A 15,685-nucleotide genomic window follows, 5' to 3' on the forward strand; every position below is an offset into this window, starting at 1 on the left:
TTTTCTCATAAGATTGTCGAACCACAGGTAATTTTTTTAATAAAAATTAATTGTATTCAATATAGGGTGAATATTACTTTAAATTTTTAACCTTTATTTGGACCTTGAACAGTACGCCGCTCCAGCTTCAGCCTCTCAGCATCTCGTCTATGAGACTACTTCATATTTTGCACCAGACCCATCTGAAGAGTCAACTCAAGCACTCGTCGATACACAGGTTTAATTATTTAACAAACATTAATATATATTCAATATAACTAAGAATTGGTATTAATTTTTATATATTTTTCAACTTTATCCTCCGGCGCCTGCGGTGGCATTTCTCGACGAGAATGAGGTCTCGTCTCTAGAACCAGATCAGCTTGAGATTCCGAACGTACCAGCGAGATGAGATCCCAAAAAAAAAAAGCTCGTTATGTAGAAGGGCGCAAGGGCAAAAAATGCTCATGGCTTAGAGTACCCTCTTCTTACAGAGGGAAAAAAGATATGCAGACGATGGTCAGAGCGGTAGGAATGATATGAGCCTTAGGCCTAAGGATAGTTTTAGGCATACCATAAGTGGAACCCATCCACGATAGTTTATATACAACTAAATTGTGCAATTTAAATAAATATTATATATTTTTTGTGCATCTATTCATCTTTATAATATTATCTTAGTCTTTATTATCGTCTATGATGTGACATTTTAAATTGATAATTAAAAAAAAATCGTGGCATATTCGAAATTATTATGAGTATGTTTGTCCATTAAGCTACTTAGCCATTAAGTTACTTAGCCATTAAGCTACTTATTTTCCTCTATAAATAGAGGCCATATGTAGAATTGAAAGAAGTAAAATATAATCTGATATCTCTCTACATATTCTCTCTACATATTTCTTCCGTGTATTTACTTTATAGTTTTCATTTTATAACACGTTATCAGCACGAGACTCTGTCATCTCGAGCAAATACTTCAAAAAGTCTCAAAGGTATTGACTTTCTATTTCCCTTTACTAATGGCAAATCTTACTAAATGTGAATTTGTAGCCTTAGATATATCCGGCAATAGCTATATGTCTTGGATTCTTGATGCCGAGATTCACCTTAATGTGATGGGTCTACAAGACACCATCAAAGATAAAAATGAAGCATCAAACCAAAACCGTGCTAAGGCAATGATATTCCTCCGCCGTCATCTTGATGATAATTTGAAAATGGAATATCTCACGGTTAAAGATCCTCTTACGCTGTGGAATGATCTGAAAGATAGATATGATCACCTGAAGATGGCCATACATCCACAAGCACGTTTTGATTGCCTCCATTTAAGGTTCCAAGATTTTAAATCTGTTAAGACATATAATTCTGCAATGTTTAAAATTATTTCTCAATTGAAATTATGTGGTGAAAATATTACTGATAATGATATGCCGGAGAAAACGTTCTCCACTTTTCCTGCCTCGAGTATGCTTCTGCAGCAGCAATACCGAAAGATGAAGTTCAAGAAATATGTTGATCTAATCTCACGTCTTCTAGTGGCTGAACAACATAATGAATTATTAATGAAAAATCATGAAAGCCGACCCACTGGTACTGCCCCATTCCCTGAAGTGAATGAGGCAAATGTTCACCATTCTAGGCGTGGAAGAGGTCGTGGCCCCAGTCGTGGTCATGGTCGTGGTCGAGGAAGGAACTTTAATCATGATTCTCGTCTTGCACCAAATAATACCCTTCACCACCAGTAGTGAAAAAGGAAGGATGAAAAGCATGAAGTTGTGCAAAAGAAAAATTCAGAAAATAAATACTTCCGATGTGGAGGAAAAAGGGCACTGGTCACGTACCTATCGTACGCCAAAGCACCTAGTTGAGCTATATCAAGCCTCCCTCAAAAAGGCAGAAAATGATGCCGAAGCAAATTTTATTTCTGAAGATAATGTTAAGCCCATGCATCTAGATGTGGCAGATTTCTTTGAACTCCCTGAAGGGAAAATAGATTATCTGATCGGTGATGGATCTGTATTAACTTAGATATTTCATACATGTCGTTTGTATTAGCTAATGTGGTTATGTTTCCATAGTAATATATGAAATAAAGTGTGTAATACTTTGTCTAATCATAATATCTACTTCGATGTTTACTTTGTCTATTCTTTCGTTTTGAAGAATATATGAAAAATCCTTAAATATTATTTGGATCAATGACCAATCATGAAGATATTTGTGTGATTGATAGTGGAACAACGCATGCTATATTCAAAGATGAGAAATTCTTTTCTTACTTGCGTAGAAAAAGGGGAAATATTAATACAATTTCTGGCAATTCGAAATTAATTGAAGGCTCCGGAAGAGCTACTATATTTCTACCTAAGGGGACGAAACTTGTTATAGAAGATGCATTATTCTCTTCTAGATCCCCAAGAAACTTGTTGAGTTTCAAAGATATCCGCCGTAATGGGTATCATGTCGAGACATTAAATGAAACAAATGATGAATATCTCATTATTACAAAGAATGTCTCCGGCCAGAAATATGTTTTGGAGAAATTACCAACTTTGTCTTCTGGCCTGTACTATGCAGAAATTAGTACAATTGAAGCGCGCTCAATCGTAAACCAGAAGTTTAACGATTCAGGAAATTTTGTGCTTTGGCATGACCGAATGGGTCATCCTGGATCAATAATGATGAGACGAATTATTGAAAATTCAAATGGGCATCCACTTAAGAACCTGAAGATTCTTGAAAGTAGTGAATTTTCATGTGTCGCTTGTCATCAGGGCAAATTGATAACCAGGCTATCATCAATGAAAGTTGACATTGAATCCGCTGCTTTTCTAGATCGTATATATTGGGATATATGTGGACCTATTCACCCATCTTGTGGGTCATTCAGATATTTTATGGTTCTAATAGATGCGTCTTCGAGATGGTCTCATGTGTGCCTCATATCGTCTCGCAACCTGGCGTTTGCGAAATTATTGGCACAAATAATACGCTTAAGGGCACAGTTCCCAGATTATCCTATAAAGGTTATACGTCTTGATAATGCTGGAGAATTTACATCCCAAGCTTTTGATGATTATTGTTTATCAGTTGGGATAAAGGTTGAACATCCTGTAGCACATGTTCATACCCAAAATGGCTTTGCTGAGTCATTTATTAAGCGTGTTCAATTGATAGCAAGACCATTACTTATGAAAACACGGTTGCCTACAACCGTCTGGGGTCATGCTATCTTACATGCAGCATCTCTTATTCGCCTCAGACCGAATCATTATAATAAATACTCCCCGTCACAATTAGTATTTGGTCATGAACCAAATATTTCTCATCTCTGAATCTTTGGTTGTGCCGTATATGTGCCTGTAGCACCCTCACAGCGCACTAAGATGGGCCCCCAAAGAAGGTTAGCAATATATGTTGGGTTTGAATCACCCTCCATTATTCGCTATCTTGAGCCATTGACGGGAGATTTATTCACTGCCCGATTTACAGATTGTCGATTTGATGAAACAAATTTTCCCCAATTAGGGGGAGAGAGAAAAGAAATCAAAAGAGAAATTGTGTGGAGAGTTCCATCACTATCTCATTTTGATCCACGTACCCCTATATATGAGCAGGAGATCCAGAAGATCATCCACTTACAGAAAATAGCAAATCAAATGCCAGATGGATTTACTGATTTGAAAAGAATAACTAAGTCACATATCTCTGTAGAGAATGTGCCTATTCGAATTGATGTTCCAAAGGGACAATCTACTAGTGTCATAGCCTCTGAATCTCATCCACGCCTGAAGCGTGGTAGGCCATTGGGCTCCAAGGATAAAAATCCTAGAAAAAAAAATACAAACAATGATCAGAATGACACTATGAAAGGATCTCATGAAGAGATTCAAGATCTGATTAATTCTGATATTCCTGAAGAAATCAGCAAACCCGAGACTCCAGTGAGTAAAGAACTATCATTAAGTTTTACTGGTGATGAGGGCAACTTGAATCGTTCAAAAATTGTGGTGAATAGTGATTTTGCATATAATGTTGCACTAAATATTATGAAAGGCAGTGAGGATCAGGAACCTCAATCTGTCGAAGAATGTCGACGAAGATATGATTGGCCAAAATGGCAAGAAGCAATTCAATCAGAATTGAATTCACTTGCTAAACGTGAGGTTTTTGGACCTGTAATCCAAACGCTTAATGGTGTAAAACCAGTTGGTCACAAATGGGTTTTTGTACGGAAAAGAAATGAGAGAAATGAAATTGTGCGATACAAAGCACGCCTTCTTGCACAAGGATTCTCTCAAAGACCCGGCGTCGACTATGAAGAAACATATTCACCAGTTATGGATGCTATAACATTTCGATACCTCATGGGTATAGCTGTCTATGAAACCCTTGAAATACATCTGATGGATGTGGTTACAGCTTATCTTTATGGCTCACTTGATAATGAAATTTATATAAAAATTCCTGAAGGATATAAAATGCCTGAAGCATTTGGTTTAAAGTCTCGGGAAATGTATTCAATCAGATTACAAAGATCATTATATGGTTTAAAACAATCAAGGCGCATGTGGTATAATCGCCTAAGTGAGTACTTGATAAATGAAGGATATATAAATGATGCCATTTGTCCATGTGTTTTTATTAAGAAAACAAAATCAGGGTTCATTATACTTGCTGTTTATGTTGATGACATAAATCTCATTGGAACTCCAGAAGAGCTCCAAAAGGCGATTGAATATTTGAAGGAAGAATTTGAGATGAAAGATCTCGAAAAGACAAAACTCTGTCTTGGTCTGCAAATTGAACATTTCTCAAAAGGGATCTTTATCCATCAATCTGCCTATACTGAGAAAGTTTTAAAACGATTTTACGTGGACAATGCGCATCCTTTAAGTACTCCAATGGTTGTTCGCTCACTTGAAGTGAGTAAAGATCCGTTCCGACCTCAAGAAGAGAATGAAAAGCTTCTTGGTCCTGAAGTACCATATCTTAGTGCAATTGGTACACTTATGTATCTTGCAAACGCTACAAGACCTGACATAGCGTTCTCTGTTAATTTGCTAGCAATATATAGTTTTTCTACTACACGAAGACATTGGAACGGAGTTAAGCATATATTGCGATATCTAAAGGGAACTAGCGATATAGGTCTGTTTTATACTAACAAAGGTAGTACAGATCTTGTTGGTTATGCAGATGCAGGTTATTTATCTGATCCACATAAATCTCGATCTCAAACAGGCTATCTATTTACATGCGGAGGTACTGCTATATCATGGCGATCGACAAAGCAGTCCATTGTTGCTACTTCTTTAAATCATACTGAGATAATCGCTATTCATGAAGCAAGTAGAGAATGTGTGTGGTTGAGATCAGTGATACATTTCATCAGAGAAAGATGTGGCTTAAAGTATGATACAAAAATACCCACAGTATTATATGAAGATAATGTTGCATGTATAACTCAATTAAAATGAGGTTTCATAAAAGGGGATAGAACGAAGCACATTTCACCAAAGTTATTTTTCACACATGATCTCCAGAAGAATGGTGATATTGATGTGCAACAAATCCGTTCATGTGACAATCCTGCAGATTTGTTCACCAAATCTTTACCAACTTCAACTCTTGAGAAGATGATATTCAAGATTGGAATGCGAAGGCTCCGACATCTGAATCTTGATCTTCGTCAGGGGGAGTGAAATACGCGTTGTACTCTTTTTTCCTTAACCAAGTTTTGTCCCATTGGATTTTCTTGATAAGGTTTTTAATGAGGCAACTCTCAAAGCGTATTACTAGATATGTGCACTATTTTTCCTTCATTAGGACTTTTTCCCACCGGATTTTTCCTAATAAGGTTTTAACGAGGCACATCATCTAATTAATGGGCATCCAAGGGGGAGTATTATGAGTATGTTTGTCCATTAAACTACTTAGCCATTAAGCTACTTATTTTCCTCTATAAATAGAGGCCATATGTAGAATTGAAAGAAGTAGAATATAATCTGATATCTCTTTACATATTCTCTCTACATATTTCTTCCGTGTATTTACTTTATAGTTTTCATTTTATAACAGAAATAAAATTAAACATTCATTTAAAAATAACACAAAATCCTAAAACATAAATAACTTAAACCTAATGACAACAAATCTTCAAACAAAAACTTACTTTGAGCACTTTTCAACCACTAAAACAACAATTTGAAATTTTGCGTATCCTCAATATATTAAGTCTACCTTATTAATCGCACAAAAATAAGTAAGATTCTATATAAAATATTGAATTTTCGGAGTCTCAAAGCATAATTAATATATGGCTAAAATACATAAAAAAAAAAGTATGAAAATGTAAAAGAAAGAGAAAGTAACCAAAACAAAAAAGTCCTATAGCGCAATAAAATATATTATTTAGCGCAGTAAAATACTGCATTAATCGTACTTTTATACCACTTTTTTTCCTAGGATATTTCGGTTCAAGTCTTTTTTTATTGGGTGATTTTGAGTCCAAACTCGGTATTTTACATCTAAAAATCTAGACAGGTAGACTTTATACATACATACATATGACCATCTTTTATTTTTAAAAAAAATTAGAGCTTCTATCTGAAGATCAATTTTAAGCCCCATCTTGTTAAGCCGGTCCTGATCCATAGGGTAGACGAAAAGTTCGAAGTTTATTTACACCTCTAACGTACATGCATCTAGATCAACGACTACGTCCGCAAAGTAAAAGAAGATTACCGGTAACCGTACCTAAGATGATAACTTCACGTGCAAAAATTCATATGGCTCGACACATCTCTGAAACTGTATTGTTTTTTAAGAGAGAACCAATAGAACTTCGATTAACAAGTACCACTTGATAATGACATAGATGATAGACCCATTTCTGTTGTACAAACAGATTCTCTGAAAAAAACTAATCCTGTCAAACAATACTTGCTGCAGAGTATGAGCTGTTATTTGTACATGCACGTGCTGTGGTGTGCATAATGATTCAATCTACTCTCTTTTTCCAACTAATCATGCGATATCCGGTATCCACTTATATATCCGTCTCAAAGTCGAACGAGAAGGTATAGTGAATTCATTTGGACCCACAATATCAAATGAATTGTAGTAAAATTCCAAATTTTAGCCAGTAAAGATCAAATTATAAATTCGCTTTGCACAAGTATAAACTCACTAAAGGGTAAAACAATCTCTTTCTAAAAATTTTCTATTCACAAAACTCGAATTCAAGATTTTTGATTAAGAATGAAGACATCCCACTAAATCTCTTGACGGTATATATAATTGATTCATTCTGCTGATATCATATACAATATTATTAAAACAAATTCATAGTTTAATTAAACTTTAAAGAATCAGAGCTTCAAACTCAGAAAGCTTAACGTTACCATCAAAGCTCTAGCTTGTACCATGACAAATACCTTGACAAAACATAGTTGTCAGTATTACAGTCCTGTAATCTTCACAAAGTTCTTTTATCACTACTTTAACAACTGTCATTAGTTGGGTTCCAAGTGTCCCAATGAAATTAAGGATGAGGTAGGCTTTTATACCTTCATCTTTTTAACTCATGCTTATTGACAATGAGTATTACTTAATATTTTGTTAGAAACCTGCAATAATAGGGAACTAGAAAATAAGACAAGTAACATATTATAACAGGTTACATACATTAATAATATATTTTTTTACAATTCCAATATATATAAATAAAATCCATTAAAATATGATTACCTTCATTAACTATACTTAAGGCTTAAACATTAAATAGAACAAGCAGTTAGCAAAATAATTTGTTTAGCCTCATCCTGTCCAACAATTTCCATATTGGGTTCTTAATCATCTCAACCTGTCCAATGACATCACTTCCTTGTTCTGGAGAGATGATATTTTAACGCTTTATTATTTGGCGTGGTCTTCATGTACTGAGGGATGTCGACATAAGGGATATACAAACATATATAACTAACTAAAGATAATTTTCAATTAGTCAACTCTTCGAAAACACACAAATGTTCTTCAGGTGATAGTTCAACTAACAAAATAATCTTGTATGTTCTAAAGATTATCTTTTCAGAATTTTGATCGAATAACAAGAAATTTTATATAATGTCACAGTGTTCACTCCTTACGAGAAAATAACTTGAGTTTTCCATTGTTACTTGCTAGCATTTCTAGGTAGGAGAACATGATCATCAAAATTCCTGTTACAACACCAACTCCCTCCAATCTCCACATCATTTTGATACAACTAGATAGTGTTAAGTAGCTGAAGATGTCATTCTCTACCCCATAATTTTAACAAATAGAGTATCTTTTTAGCTCCAAATTTTGTAGTTAGCATCAACAGCTTTCGTGTACCCAAAAAAAAAAAAAAAAATCATCTTTCAACCATTTTTCTCAATTTATCATATCGGGGGGGTATTTGGTTTCAAAAAAGCAACAACTTCATATTAAAAATTAAGCACAAGTCGTGCATGCCTCTCAAAAATCTAACTGGAGCAATCTTTTTGAAGAACTTCAGTGAAGATGTATATGCTTTTGTATTATTAGATTGAAGAGATAGCAAAGCATGAAATGCTTTTTTTTGAAAATATGTAAGTTCAAAATCACAAAATAACTTGATATGATGTAATTGAATTAAAGAGTGATCCTTTATATGTTTCCACAAAATCGCTTTCATTCTTCTCGATCGAGAAGCTTATTTTATGTAACAACAAATTAAAACCATATAGTAGATAGTTATAACTTGGACATCTCCCATCTTCTTCCAAACTCAAGTAATCGAATTGATTCACCTGTTTATATCTCTCTTCCATCTCCTTTGATGCCTCGGGCTCATTCACCTGTTATCTATACATATATGATTCAATTTTGAACCAATTTAACATCAAAAATATTTTTCACGAATTGAAATTAAGCAAAAGCATGTCATTGATTTCACAATTCACGATATCTGAACAAACTCTTTCTACAACTTAATAAGTATCGAGTTAAACCACAAGTTTCATGGTTTGCAAGAGAATTTATTGCGCAAAAGAAGCACAATTACCACTAATTATTTTGCATTAGGTTGCCAACATTTCGGCTGATAATCATATAATAACAAAGTTTTAATTAATAATTACCTGCTAGCTAGCTTTTGATTATCCTTTATTGCTGCAGGTTTTTTGTTTCTTCATTAACGACCCAATCTAAGAGCAGCTTTAGCATCAAACCTCCATGCAAATCCTCCAAATTCCATCTTCCATACATCACACGGCATTGTCTCTGAGTTCTTCATATACAGTATCCTCACAGTGCATGCAAAAGCTGGCAAAGAAGAAGACAAATCTATTTTCTCCTTCACTACCAGCCACGTCACCAGCTCCGGTATCGTTCCAGAACCTTCTAGAGGATCAACCATTCTCCTATACGCCAGATTCACCCACTGAACCCTATCTAAGCCGTCAGATATAAGGCCTGGACACGTGTCATCTTCTAGATTCTTCATCTTCTCCATGTCCGTACTACCTAACGCTTCTCCATCTACGAACGTGTTTGTTATTCGGTCCACCATAACCCATGACTCTAAAACTCTCTTTTTCTGCATCTCAACCGTCCGATCTACCTGATCCACCGATCCTACGGTCAAAATATCATTATTCTCCGATTTCTGAAAGTTCATCCAGAAAGGTCGAGATCCAATAGTTTGTGGGTTTTTCTTAACGCCGCTACTGCTTTCTGGCATCAACTGAAGGGTTAAAACAGTACTGTTATCACCAAACTGCAAGGATCCGTCTTTTTTAGCTTCGTCGTCTTTGTTATTCTTGCACTTGCTATTTTTCTTAACTCTAACGTACTTTCTCTTCACTCTTCTTTTGCTAACAAGTTCCATCTTGTTTCCTTCCGATGTAGATCCCGGATATGAACCGTTAGCAACCGGTTTAGGTGCGATCGGTCGGAATCTTAGCATTATCCGGTTCATTATCGTCGTATCTTGCGGTCCACCTGCGTACCTAGCACCGGGCCAACAATCTCCACCGTCCATCACGGCTGATAAACTCTCCCAAAAAGAGCTGTTTTTAGACTGAAATAATAATATATGACCGGTAACCGAGCAGATTATCATAGTTACAGAACAGTGATAGGGGTGAAGGAAGTCCACGTGTCTAGGGCAAACGTAGTATAGTGAATAGATTTAATTGGTGGGGAGTGATTGGGTGGGTCCAATGATAAAGCAGCGTATCCAGGCAAATTGGGTGTCCTGATTGGTGTGCGTGGGCAATTGGGTGTCCTGATTGGTGTGCATGGAATAGCCACTCAGATGATCGACACGTCAATGGCACTGAGACAAAAAAGTTGACACGTTTGTACCTTGATAGAAACAAAGTGGGGAATACTTTTGGTGGGAGGTTCCAGTAACTGGACGCGTGTCTACTGTTCGAATTATTACCGCTTCAAGAATTATCACGCGCCTTGCACGGACGTGAGTTTCAATGCTTCTGTTGAAAGAGAGATTTGACCTACGTGATTGGACGGGGAAGGCACTTGTCCAAATGGTTGGTTAGTGTGTGAAGTGAACGCGCTTGTATGAGATGTGGGGAAGGCCGATCAAATATTGTTGTGGGTAATAGGGATACGGTATTCGGACGCGTGGGGATTGTTAGGGTGACTAAAGGGACCCGGGTAAATATTTGAGTCCCCATAGAATCTCAAAATTAAGTATCGCACCCACTTCACCATATAATGTTTATTTATGAGATTTTTTTAAAGAAAAATGAGTAAGCTTGAGTGTCGTAATATTTCTGTGGCATAAGAAAGAGCCTTGCCCTTAGCATGGATCCAGGTCGACCCACTTCTTAAGGTCGGTCCATGTCTTAAGAATTTATCGTCTATTATGTATACCTATAAATGTGACCTTTCATCCGCCAAGGTGTGTACACACTATATATCAGCTGCTGTTAAATATTACGTCCACCACGCCTTCGAATTACAAAATGTTAAATAGGAGAATAAGCCAAATTATTGGGTGCTTATCTTCTTTAAAGATACGAAGGGTTGTGAGACAATCAAAGTAGATTTTGCTAAGATTATCTCGTCATAGAAAATGTTAGGAGTAGGAGTCTAGTTTCTTTGTTTTTCTTTTAGTAGAAATTTCATTGGATGCTTGTGTAGATATGAAAACTTAGTAAGACAATAATGTAGATTTTCATAAGATTCTATTTCCTTGTTAATCTCTCTCTTGATATTTTAAAGTGTTCAGTTATTGGTGATATATACGTAGCTGCTTACGGATGAAACTCATGTGGCTGATGAGGGTTACCTAAGAACAAAAGAGATGGAGTATTATAAAAGCACTCTCTCTTTTTTCCAACTTAACAAACAATAAAGAAAACAGTAGGGTAAAGGGCCCAATATACCCCTCTATTTTATTTTATTAGCCAATTTATCTTCCATTAGCGATAATGAACACATATATCTCTGCCGTCAACGAAATTTACATTTATATCCCTATTGAGATGCAAAATCCAAATCAAATTAAATTATCCAATCTTTTCCTGACCCGCCCCAACCCAGCCCCGTTTTCATCGTCTTATCCAAGAAGAATGCTAAAAAAAAATTGTTTCAATCTCCTTCAATTCTCAATCAAATGAGCTTAAGTTTAAAATGCAACTTTATCAAAATTCAGTGAACAAATCCCAACAACTAATTTCTTCAGACAACCATTGAATCAAAAAACCCATTTTCAAGTTTTTTCTTCCAGCTTTCAAACTTTAACCATGTTTGGTTGACATTTATGACTTGTTTTAAAAGAGATACATTTGACCATTTTTCCAAAAAAGTATGAACAGAATTTTGTTCAAACTTACTGTGTAGTATCATGTTCAAAGCTGGATGCTGTAGACTATAGTGGAAATGAAGTAGAAAGGCCAAAGAGCGGTAACAAAGTTATTCAAGGGGAGTAATGATTAAATCTATAAAGCTACTTTTTTTTGGGTTCCTTTTCTTAGTTTAATTTCTTTTATAATTCATTTCCTAGATATGCAAGGGCAATAACTTGGATTTGATGGTGTCAAATCTGGCTTAAATTTTAAAAATATTGTACTTTGCCTCAAATCTTTTGAGATTACACCATTTAAGAGCATTGAAGGATTCGAGATTTGAAGTTATGAGTTTTGAATTCTGTCTTTTGAACTTAGTGCAAATAGATTTTTACGATAAATACATAATTTATACTAAAGAAGTAACTATCATAAGGATATTACCAAAGATAATCAGCTATATGTAAAAGTTCTCATATGAAAGGAAAAATTAGCCATTAATACGAAGACAAGTCATGCAAAATATTGATATTAACATTTGTCACTTCAATTCTGCTTGAGTTCTTCTTTGATTAGTAAAGCATATAGCAAACCAAATAATGGTAGTAGTCAGACAATTTTTCACTTTTACTTACAGGAGAATGATGGGTCGTATTCCAATAATTGTACTAATTGGAGCAGTTGACGATCAATATGGAAGTATTATTCCCTCTATGTTATTATTTGTGGCTTTAGTCCAACAAAGTTGATCCAAAATAATTGGATGCCACTTTGAGAAACCAAAAGGCATAGCTAATTTTATTACTAAATCTACTGTATAGCTCCAATAATCTATCTATACAAAATTTTCCATGAAGTCTTGCCAATATTCAGATGAAGTTAGAAGTGAAATACAGGCTAATTTAGTCGACTAAATAATTACCCAGTATAATTATTGTTAATATTAACTAATTTGCTTAATCTATACTCCCTCCATCTCAATTTATGTGATATAATTTAACTAGGCATAGATTTTAAGAAAGTAAAAAAAAATTAAACTTATGATCTAAAACAAGTCATAAATATTTGTTTGACCCTAAATCATTTCGTTAAAAATAAAATGAGAAGTTTTAAGTTAAATTATTTCTAAAATATAGAATTAAACAGACTAAATAAAAAAGTGTATTATGAATAAATAGCAGGAGAGTTTTGTTTCAAGGTTAATCTCCCACCACTCCCCACTCCCCACTCCCTCTATCACTCACCCTCTATCACTCAAGCACAAGCAGGACATATACTTTAAGTTTAAAGTAAATGTTGTGATTATTGCTATGTTTCTTACTAAAAATTGTTTTTCATGTGAAATGTTTTGTTTTAGGAAAATATTTTTAGATTATCTATTTTTTAGTATTTGATAAATAAGTAAGAAAATATTATCGTAAGAGCATTTATATGTAATCTAAAAAAATATTATGTAAGTGGGATGGGGTGCCGAGTGGCGAGGGATGGGGTGGTCAATGGGTGGGCCACTTATGAAATTTATTTCATTACTTTTAATGAGTTATTTTTCTGAATTTTAAAGAAATTTTATTCTCCACCGTACCAAAGACACCCTATATACAATGGCGGACTCAAGATTTAAGAGTCGAGGGTGCCTCATTAAATTAATAAATTAAAATCTCGAGCGGAAGTTCTAACGCATGTTCCCCAGCCTCCCAAATCTTTAAAATTCACCTGGAAACCAAAACACCCATATGTGTTTTTGGTTTTCAGGGTGCTTTTCGTGTTTTATACCTAATTTTCATATATTTTCTATATATCTATACTTAGCACCACAAAATTGGTCATAGGTCCGCCCTTTGCCTATATAGCGTTTTTTTGTCTCACGTAACATATTATTGAAAAACTGACAAGAATAAACATATGTGGCTGGAATGGATAAGCATCAGACAATATTTTCAAACGTTTTTGAAATTATCAGCAACCTTATCATGTTAGGTTTAATTCCATCATAGAGGTCCCCATCTCACTCTTTATAAAACTAATGGTGGCCAAACTTTTCTATACTTACTTGCATAGAACTGTTGAGGAAACAGAAGGTTCAGTTTTATATATACACTCCCCTTTAACTAGGTAATTAAAGGATTCTATTTAATGAATTGTAGGGCAATGGTTGCAATTAATTATATATAAGTTTAAATGAGGGGTGGGCGTTCGGTTGTTCAATTCGATTTTTTCAAAGTTCGGTTCGGTATTTCGGTTTCGGGTTTTTTAAGTGGAAATCGAACACCACACCGAATTAGTTCGGTTTGGTACGGTGTTTTGAAGTTCGGTTCGGTTCGATTTCGATTTTCTAATTCGATTTTTTGGCATTGATTAAGCAATAGTCACCCATTACCAAATGATTCATGATCAACATATCAAGAATGTCTTTAGTACCAGCACTAGCTAGCAGCAGCCAACACCAGCCGCAGCAACTGCAGCCAGCAACTGAGTCTTCCCTTGGAAAGTCAATTCCCCCACGTCTTTGAATCCTTTTTCTGCTACCATCCTTCTCCTAATTTTATAATCTTTGAAGGATTAAAACCTATTCAAAACTGTGTTTTCTCATGAATTTCTAGTGTATAATTTATATCTTGGAGCTTTTTCTGCTGATATAAATGGGATGCTCGTTGTCTTTGCTATAGCACTTTTTTCTTTACATCCCATGCTTTTCTTTTAGTACAAGTTTTAGTTTTCTTTAAACCAAAAGTTCATATTTAAGTAACTTGCATTTTACGAGTATAAACGATGCAATAGTATTAAGTTATTATGAGATCTAAATTAACTATAATTAAAAAAATCACAATTTCTTTAAGAACTATTATCAAACTACACATTTTCCCTCCCTATAAGTAAGTAATTAATAGAGTTTATCGGGCACTATAATTTACATAATAACCTCCTTCTACAAAATTACTTTCACTTAGCAAAATAAAAAAAAATCTAATAATCTTATATTAAATATTCGGTTAATCCGAAAAATCAAAAAACCGAACACCGAACCGAACACCAATTTGATATTTAAAAAAACCTGAACCGAACCGAAACACCGAAACACGAAAAACTGAATTCATTTGATTCGGTTCGATTTTCGGTATTTACACCCACCCTTAGTTTAAATTACAATGTACAGATAGTTAATTTGAAAAAAGTACACAATTCGATTATTTGTAAATAATTGCAAGTAAATTTTTAAAACATTATTAATGGGTTACTTGGTAAAATTGATAGCCAACATTACTATCACAGTTAAGTTCACTATTCGTGTAGAACAATTCTAGTCTGTCAAAGCTATGTTGGTACACTATCACTACAATTTTACATGTTGTAATAAGTTTGTTATAATAAGTTAAGTACCTTATACAGTACTTTTAAGAATACTAATTCCATTTATTCACAGTGACATATAGAGTAGTTAATTCTAAGTGACGTGATGAAGAAATATTCTTTTTACTGCCAAAGTATAAAATTAAACGCGTGTGTGTGAGAGAGAGAGTGTACGTACACGTACATATTTTAATAATCAGAAATTCTTTCTCCGCAAAAAGAAAAATGAATCATTTCCAGCTTTACCAAATTTGAAGCTTGAATTATTGCAAAAATGGCGATAGGTTTACTTATAAATGCGCTGTTTTCCTGAGGTAGGTAGGGCTTTATACATCCCCCACCGCAACTTATGACATGAATGAAAAATATAATATCTAACTGATTTTACCCACACAAAAAAAAAAAAAAAATGTACTGAGACATGAAATAAAATCGGATCTTTCTTCAATTTCAAAAGTTTAGATAAAGAAGTACCTGAGATATGAACTTGATCATATATAGCAGCTGGCCGGATATGCTTGTATAGATCT

General features: G+C 34.6%; 1 protein-coding gene across 2 annotated transcripts; it reads right to left on the reverse strand.

The window, feature by feature from the left end:
• Nucleotides 1–8,527: 8,527 nt before the first annotated feature.
• LOC132621143 (uncharacterized) lies at nt 8,528–11,353 on the reverse strand. Of its 2 annotated transcripts, none has more exons than XM_060335286.1 (2): nt 9,132–11,353; nt 8,528–8,849 (listed from the first exon to the last, which is right to left on the reverse strand). In XM_060335286.1, the coding sequence occupies exon 1, from the start codon at nt 10,112–10,114 to the stop codon at nt 9,185–9,187; it is 930 nt and encodes a 309-aa protein (XP_060191269.1). In that variant the 5' UTR covers nt 10,115–11,353; the 3' UTR covers nt 8,528–8,849; nt 9,132–9,184. The 2 variants fall into 2 exon arrangements, with proteins under 2 accessions (XP_060191269.1, XP_060191268.1); XM_060335285.1 differs by having other exon boundaries at nt 8,528–8,856.
• Nucleotides 11,354–15,685: the final 4,332 nt, after the last annotated feature.

The sequence above is a fragment of the Lycium barbarum genome, chromosome 12 (assembly GCF_019175385.1).
Source record: "Lycium barbarum isolate Lr01 chromosome 12, ASM1917538v2, whole genome shotgun sequence".
NCBI lineage: Eukaryota > Viridiplantae > Streptophyta > Magnoliopsida > Solanales > Solanaceae > Lycium > Lycium barbarum.